Raw genomic sequence first — 8,953 nt, forward strand, 5'->3', positions numbered from 1 at the left:
ATCCTAAGAAAGGTGAGAAATCAGCCCAGAACTACACAGGAGGAGCTGGTCAATGACCTGAAAAGAGCTGCGACCACCATTTCCAAGGTTACTGTTGGTAATACACTAAGACATCATGGTTTGAAATCATGCATGGCAGGGAAGGTTTCCCTGCTTAAATCAGCACATGACAAGGCCCGTCTTTAGTTTGCAAATGACCATTTGGATGATCCAGAGGAGTCATGGGAGAAAGTCATGTGGTCAGATTAGACCAAAATAGAACATTTTGGTCATAATTCCACTAACCGTGCTTGGAGGAAGAATGATGAGCACCATCCCAAGAACACCATCCCTACTGTGATCATTGGGGTAATAGCATCATGCTTTGGGGGTGTTTTTCTGCACATGGGACAGGGCGACTGCACTGTATTAATGAAAGGATGACCGGGGCCATGTATTGCGAGATTTTGGGGAACAACCTCCTTCCCTCAGTTAGAGCATTGAAGATGGGTCGAGGCTGGGTCTTCCAATATGACAATGACCCGAAGCACACAGCCAGGATAATCAAGGAGTGGCTCCGTAAGAAGCATATCAAGGTTCTGGCGTTGCGTAGCCAGTCTCCAGACCTAAACCCAATAGAGAATCGGAGGGAGCTCAAACTCTGTGTTTCTCAGCGACAGCCCAGAAACCTGACTGATCTAGAGAAGATCTGTGTGGATGAGTATGCCAAAATCCCTTCTGTAGTGTGTGTAAACCTGGTGAAAAACAGTAAACGTTTGACCTCTGGAATTGCAAACAAAGGCTACTGTACCAAATATTAACATTGATTTTCTCAGGTTTTCAAATACTTATTTGCAGCTGTATCATACAAATAAACAGTTTAAAAAAAAATTAAATTGTGACTTCTGGATATTGTTCTTTTAGATTATGTCTCTCACAGTGGACATGCACCTACGATGACAATTTCAGACCCCTCCATGATTTCTAAGTGGGAGAACTTGCAAAATAGCAGGGTGTTCAAATACTTATTTTCTTCACTGTATGTTAGGAGATAACATAGGCACAGGCTAATTATTGCTCACTAAAATGTTAGTTAGAAAAAGAAAATATTAGCCAGACCTGTAGACTTCTGTTGGTGTCTGAAAGCTTTTATCTGCTGAAATTAGACAGCAAGGTGGGCTATGAGAAAGCGAAACTACACAGGTGTGAAGGAGGAACAAATTCTCTATCACCTTGCTACAATGGGGAAAGAAAATTACTTGTGGACTACAGACTGGAACCTGGACTTAATGCCTGTGTTTGGATTCCATTCCTGAATGGAGGATGCAGGAGGGCATATGTTGTATGTATGAGTGTACCTTTCACCAGCAAAATATTAAACTGAATAAATAAAAAATACGTTCACGAAGAGAATGTCATCATCTGTAATGTCACGTCACCGCCAGTATTGCAGGGATCGTTACAGCCCTAATTGCAGAATTGGATCAATATATTATGCTGACAAGCCAAAAAGGGATTAAATTGGTTACACCTTCTCTGTAAGCATAAGCAACAGTCACAACAAATTAAAAAAAAATATGTACCAACCGCTTCTGCAAAAACAAAGTGTTAAAATGTACTGAAGTTAGGTCACTAGCTAGGGTTGGGTTTAAAAAATCTTTGTCTGTATCTAATGAAACTAGAAGACCTAAGGAATCAATTGGTAACAACTATGTCATGCAAGCTTGTAAAATCTTTACAAAATTGTAGGCATTTGGGAGAGGGAAAACTTGCATGGCCATTTTAAAAGGAGTCCCTTAACTTGTCACCTCAAAATATCCCTGTTCTGACCCTGATTGTTGGCATGAAACAGGTATAAACTACATGCAACTACCATTGAAAGTATTTCAGCAAACCATTTTTTTGCTTCTGCTTCATCACATAACTTTACATTTTGAAATATTATGCCTTTAATTTAACGTTACTGTTGCTGTTGAAGTTTTTTCACAGAAACGAAGCATCCTACAAGTATGGCACATTTGACGTTCAGGGTACTAAAGTATAATCTGTTTTTTGTTTCAAACCAATAAAGGAAAAAAAAACAGGTCAATATTTTGTCTTTTGTTTTTAACCAAAAACAATAAAAACAAAATATGAGCTCCGTTTTCCCATTTTTACAATGTCCATTCAAAAATAAAAAATAATTTAGAAAACTGCTCGTTTTTCATCTGTTGTGGTTTTGTTTTTTTAATTCACGTTTCCGTTTTGAGCCAGGCTCATTTTTCTAATGTGCATAATTAGTGAAAATCCGATGGAAAAAGGTCTCTTTTTTTATAATGTCCTGGGCTCACATGTTGAAGATCAGTGTGTGAAAACTATAGGCTTAAAGTGATGGCTTAGAGTAATTTCACCCTAGGGTCCTTTGCACCACAATCTCGAGCCAAACAACCCCACAGTAGCTTTTTTATTCCTGGTTCAAACAATGGGCGAGTTAGCGCTATCAGCTGATTAGCTTAGTGCAGATGCTAATGGAACCAACTCTGTATCTTGTAAATTACTCAACTAATAATGCCCGAAATGATAAACTTCTACAGTAGTACAAATATGTTATGTACTCATAAAACGATGGATTAAAAAGTTTGTAAGTACACCAGGAGTTTATTTAAATAACACTTGCCTGCTGGCTTTTGCTGCTACCGGCAGTAAGACAAGTGCTGGTGTATACAAACTTCCCAATCCATCATTTTATAGTACAGTATGGTATAGTAAATGTGATAGTAAAATCATCACTGTTTGGTGATGCTCTGATCAATTCCCAAATAGGACAATAGGGGGTGTATAATAGTCCAGGGAGCTTATATAACCAAAGTGTTTTTCTGGGTTAATTGTACATGAAACACCTGTGTCTTACATAACCAAAGTGTTTTTCTGGGTCAATTGTACATGAAACACCTGTGGAACCCAAATTATATAAGGAGTTGAGAAACACTTGTATAACCTAACCAAATATGGTATTATAACTTGGTATCGAGACTTGCTGGTGCCAATGCTCTAGTATAGGAGGGGTGGTCGCCTGGGAGTCTGACTTGGCCCGTCAGGCTCGTACGCGGTCTGCCGTTGATAAAGGTATAAAGAGCAGGGGATTGCTGCGCTTTTGTAGAGTCTGCTGTGGGTTGCGTATGGGACGCCCAGCTGGTTACACAGGGGACCTACCGGGGTGTTGGCTCTCCACCTATTGGCGACGGTAAGCCTCGTTTTCTGTTTCATTATGTGTAACCGAGTGTGAGGGATTGTGGGTTGAGATTGACAATAAACGCCATATATTGTACCAGTCTAACCTGAGTCCAGTGTGATCATTTCCTGGGTGCCGATCAACCTCCGAGCCTCTTAAATTTATTTCAATACAGTTAATACAGTATACAATATATATATACAATATATACAATACAGTACTACTGTAGGCAGTGGGTATCATTTAGGGCATTATTAGTGGGGTAATTTATGAGATACACCCGTGGTTCCATTAGTTCACCATACTCTCCAAAAGAACTATTTCCTGCCCCTGTTCTGTAGGTATTCCACAAGTGGCCCTTGTTTGGAAGAAGTCTCCCAGCTAATCGTGCCTTTTAATGACCAAAGCTGGAGAAAGAGTTATCTAGCTGATATGATCTTACCTAGCTACTGCACATGTGCAACTCCCAACAAAGATTGCATAGAAGGGCGATGTCTCACTCTGTAGTTACAACAAGTGAGATGTCTCACTCTGTAGCTAAACACACACGGTAAAAACAGGGTCTGCACCAATGTGCAGTACAACAAAAATGTGGTGTTTTTTGAAAATGAAACTATGTAAAACCATCCTGGAAGAACCTCAAACTACAAGTATGAAGCTGAAAATGAGCATAATATGGGCGCTTTAAAATAGTAGCAGACTAATAATAGTTTAAAATTGCATTTTAAATTAAATTTACATCCTTATACAGTTACATGTGGTATTATCTACCGTCAGCCAGTTAAAAGGCATCTAAACCACCGTCTTTACTTCATTTTTGTTCAAGTCTGCACCTTAGCTTTCATTTACATTTGAATTTGAAAGCCATGTTGCCTTCTCTCATCCTGGTGTGGCCTCCTCCTCGGGCCCTACTGGACCGCAGTTCATGGTGAACAGGTTAATCCTTCTCGCTGCTGGATCTCCTTTTTTTTCCACACACTTTATGTTTTGACACATTAATGTTACTTTCGGTGTTACGGTTTAACTGTTTTTTGAATTAACTGGTGACCCTCCAGATGCAACATAGGTGTGCCATGAGAAACTCTGCAGGAATGATCATGAAGGTGGTTGTATTGATGCCTGTTTTAAATACCACAAATATCACTAAAGCGTTCAAATGTTCATGCTGTCATTCTTATTTCTGTCATTCTCCTGTTTAACGTGTTTATAATTGGGTTTATTTAAACCATCTGAACTGTTTGTTGACTCTGCAGCAGGAACACAAAGATAAGCAAAAAACTGCTGAAATAAGACAGATTAACTTGTGTCACGTTTTCATCTGTTTTTTTTGTCTCAATGTAAGTAATGTTTTAAATTACAGGCTGTATTGAAATATAAACAGATCTCAATACAAGTATTCTATGTTGTAGCCTGTTATTGAATTAACATCGATACAACCACCTACACTGTTGGTCTTCGTTCTTGCAATGGTTCTTGCAAGATCTATTTTTATTTCAATACAGCTTGTATTTTAAAACATAAGCTACATATGAGGTTTTACAGAAAGCAGCATGGAGACAGTTCAGATGTGGCAAAATGTGCATCTGCTCAGATTACGTTGTGATACATCTGTAGGCATTTAAAATAGAAATGTAAATTTTATTTATGTAGGCTACGTAGATGAGTTATGTTAAGCTACAGGCTCATAACAACCACATTCTTTAATATGCAGTATGCCTATACTCATTCATCCAGATACAAATGACAGCATCTCTCTTGTATTTCAACAAATGCATATTGCACCGTGGGTTGGAGAAAAACATATTTCCAATGCCTCTGTATTTCTGGCACATGCTGCAGAATTGAAAAACAGCAATCCAGTGTTGGTTCAAGAAAAGTCTATCTTGTGTTACTGAATGTCTGAATATCATTATTAGGAAACACTGCAATTTCAGATATGTACAATTCAATTGCTGATAGCTGATAGCTGATGGTCTGAAATTGCAGTAGTTTAATTAAATTTAAGGTTAGATATCCATATATTAAAAAAAACAACATTCCAGATATAGTGTAATTTAAAATATTGAAAACATCAATATGCCTAGTAAAAATATCCACAAAGGAGCAGGTTCCAAAGTCTTCTTTTATTTTGTTGACATATAGAGTCTAAGACTTTTGGCCATGAAGAAATCCATTTTCGCCACCTTTTAGGTCTGACGAGTTACATACTTTATGCTATGAATGATATCTGAACAAACCCCTCTATAAATGCTTTCACAAGTAGAAGTGCAACTGGACAGATTGGTATTTGTAAGTGCTACTGCAGTTGTGTTTTCTGACTCAGAGTATGAGAAACTCATTTCAAAAAACAGCCTTCAAAGATTACCAAATCACATTTTTTTGAAAGACATACTGTATGTGAAAATATTAATTAAAAATAACTACAGTTAGAAACATCAAACGTATCCAGCTAATTACTTACATTACGACATTTTCCCACAATATATAATACCCCAGTTTGCTTACATTTTAGATATAGTGTTGTTTTGACGGTAAAGGGTTTGGGCTACTAATATAAATATCACAGGTGGATCTGGGTGTCACCGTGGCTTGCAGTGAGACACAGTCGCCAGACAACGGATGATATTTCGTAACGACAATAGCAAGTGTTTGCAAGAATGTCTGTCGGGACAGGAATTAATGCTAAGCAACTCGTTTCTATCGTCAGGTTTTACAAGACACCAACAAAAGAATGTGAAATAGAAGCGAAGCGATAAAAATGTTTATTTCCTGGTTAGTTGAGAATAGGTCCTGAAAGGCCACGCGTACACCACGCCTGCCTCTATCACCAGTTAACTCAAAAAACAGTTAAACCGTAACATCGCGGGTCCAGCGCCGCATTGATAAGAGCTAGTTTTAATCTTCAACGAGAACGAGACCTTTGTTCCATCGGATTTTCAATGATTATGCACTTTAGAAAAATGAGCCCGTATTCTCGCTTGTGGGTTAAAACGGAAACATAAATTACAAAAAAACGGATTATAGTATAGTACCCTGACCTTTGAACACACCTTTCTTGTGAAGCATTTTCATTGTAACTTATGGTAACGTTGGTGCTCTTGTTTAGCTAGTTAGGCCTCTTACCTTGGCTGCTGAGTTTCCATTTTCTGATTCTTCGTCAGGACTTGTGCTTTCATTGTTTGGCAGTTCGAACTGTGATATGTTATACTCTTTACACCTCTTCAGAAAATCCATAAAGTAAGCACGGGCTGTTTGGACTATCTCTAGTCGTTTGTCTCGGCTGGTCTGCTTCATGGTCAGAGCTCCTACCAGAGCAGGCAGCAGCAGGTATTTCAGGTCTGCCGTGGCTATCTCCTCAAGCTCTTCATTGCGGCTGAATAGGTCGAGCTGGGCCACCATTCTAGACGCTTCTTCCAACATACTGATACCACGTTTAACTTTGACCTGGATACTGTTAGAGCCAAGTGGTTCGTTTGCAATGTCTACCTCCTCAAATATCTTCCACCCTCGATCTAGCAAGTCACATAATTTAGAAGGCTCTGCAGCTGAAACATGGTTGATGCTTCCACATTCCGCCATCTTCTCATAATCTTTCTTCTTCTTCTTCTTTTTCTTCTTCTAGCTTCCTTGCAGACTGCTTGCGGCACATTGCTGCCTCTCACAGGTCAGTCTCGGTATCATTCGGAGGTATTGCCATTCTCAGATGGGGCTTTTTTTTCTTCTTTTCTTTTTTTTTTTTACAGATGTTGTACCACATTATTATTACAATGCAGAAAGATAACAGTAGGTAGTATTTGAACAGTGTGCACATAAATATAGCCTACAGCTTATGGTTACCGTTAATAAAAATGAATAACGTTCCGTTTATGATCAGTTTATCTTTTGATCATTACATTTTCCTTTCATAAACAGGTATCAAAAAGCAATGATTTTCGTTTCAAAATACAAAATTTGAAATTGAAATACAAGGCGGTTTTTCCTTTTCATGTTCGAAAGGGGATGAGAGATATTTAAATGCATGGCGCAATGCATTGATATTCATTTTCTATTTAATATAACAACTGTTAATATTACCATTTACAGTTTATGCTTTGGAACCCTACTCTGATGATGCTTGATGGGACTTTTATTTCAAAATGTCACATTAATTTATTTCCCGCTCCCTGTCTCCCTCCGACTCTCCATCTCTAGTACCAGCATTATCCAACAGAAACTCTTTTAACAATCTAGTCTCATAATAGTGACCTCTATAACATATAACAATTCTCAAGAAATCCAAGTGGTGGAAAGTATTGAAAAATACTGAATTCGCTGATGCCAGTTTCCCCTTTCAGTTATGTAAATCGACACTACATGTGAATAGGAAATATATGTTGACTACATATCACCATTACACTTCCCCAGTTGGGGGTGGCCTCTAGCTCGCCCAGTAAGAGTATGCACCCCATGTAGGCTGAGCCTTTGCGGTCGCTGGGATTCAAATCCGACCTGTGGCCCTCTGCTGTGTGTCATCCCCCATCTCTCTCCCACCTTTCCTGCCTATCCTGTGTCACAATTAAATAAAGGGAATAATAACTTTCCCAGTGATCATTTACATTTAGACATTAATCTCTTGTACTACAAGTTTTCTGAATGTGCATGTTTAATTATGTAAATATATGTATATAGAGGATACCTTTATGATTAATAAAAATTTATCAAAATAGGAACTTCAGAGGTATAATCATCATTAAATGGAAATTTTTGCCCTGTCAAACATACAGTCTCCCCCTCCACTCCTTCTGTGTGCAAATCACTTTAACAACACATACTGTCACAGGAGGAGGAGAAGAAAAGCAGAGGACAAGAAGAGAAAAATAGATGGAGGAGAGGAGATGAATAAAGGAGAAAAGGTGTTATTTGTCAGCTAACATGATGTCATGATGGACTAACTGACCAACTGACTGACTCCTAAATGACTCCAGGCCTCAAAACCAACAGTGGTTTTTGCTTAATCTTTATTATGTGAGAAATATGACACCCCACTGATCATCCTGTGCATCTATGGTGTGTGTTGTGTAAGAAATGTGAGGACAATATTTCTTGTATGATTTAATACAGAAGGCCGTGTTGCAGTTGGCTCCTTCACTTGAAAGCTTACTGTGCCTCATGTGAAAGTCAGTTTGCCTCCCTAACCACATTGTTAGGACACAACATCCTTACATTTTGACGTAAAAGTGAAGTAAATGTTAAAACTTTGGATGGTATAGCAAAGTAAAAATAAATTTCCATCTACTGCTCTTCACTCCACTAACTATGGTGGCCAACAGGGACAAACACACTGCAACTTAATGAAACATGCGCAAATAGACAAAAAACACAAGTGAATTAAGAAAACCCCTTCATAAATTTGACAAAACTCGCAGCATTTAGTAAACGTGCTGCAAATACAAACAACACAACCAAATACACAAATGCACTGTAAATACAGAAATTATGCAAAAAGAAAAGTAAACAAACTGCAAAAACTGAAACGATGCAAAAAGAAAAACACACAATCTCCGAAAATAAATGCAAAAAAACAATGCATCCAGATTACACAATGGAAGTTCTCCAGGCCGCTAGGGGGAGCACTAAGTGGAACAGCTGGATTTTCGACCCCAAGGGGAGAGAGCGCCCTGCCTTTTTACAACCACGAATTTACAGATAGGCTCGTTCGAGATGAGCCAGGTCTGCGCAGAATCGATCACCGGCGATCGGCGCCCGTTGCATGCCGGTTAGATT

General features: G+C 38.7%; 1 protein-coding gene across 1 annotated transcript in view; it reads right to left on the reverse strand.

Annotated features, from left to right (window-relative positions):
• The window catches only part of igbp1 (immunoglobulin (CD79A) binding protein 1), a 14,362-nt gene extending 7,552 nt beyond the window's left edge, over positions 1-6,810 (reverse strand). Inside the window, exon 1 of the mRNA XM_034883075.1 lies at positions 6,314-6,810. Within this exon, the coding sequence (XP_034738966.1) occupies positions 6,314-6,769 (456 nt within the window). The 5' untranslated portion in view covers positions 6,770-6,810. The remainder of the gene's footprint in view (positions 1-6,313) is intronic.
• Between the last annotated feature and the right edge of the window lie 2,143 nt (positions 6,811-8,953).

The sequence above is a fragment of the Etheostoma cragini genome, chromosome 10 (genome assembly GCF_013103735.1).
Source record: "Etheostoma cragini isolate CJK2018 chromosome 10, CSU_Ecrag_1.0, whole genome shotgun sequence".
NCBI lineage: Eukaryota > Metazoa > Chordata > Actinopteri > Perciformes > Percidae > Etheostoma > Etheostoma cragini.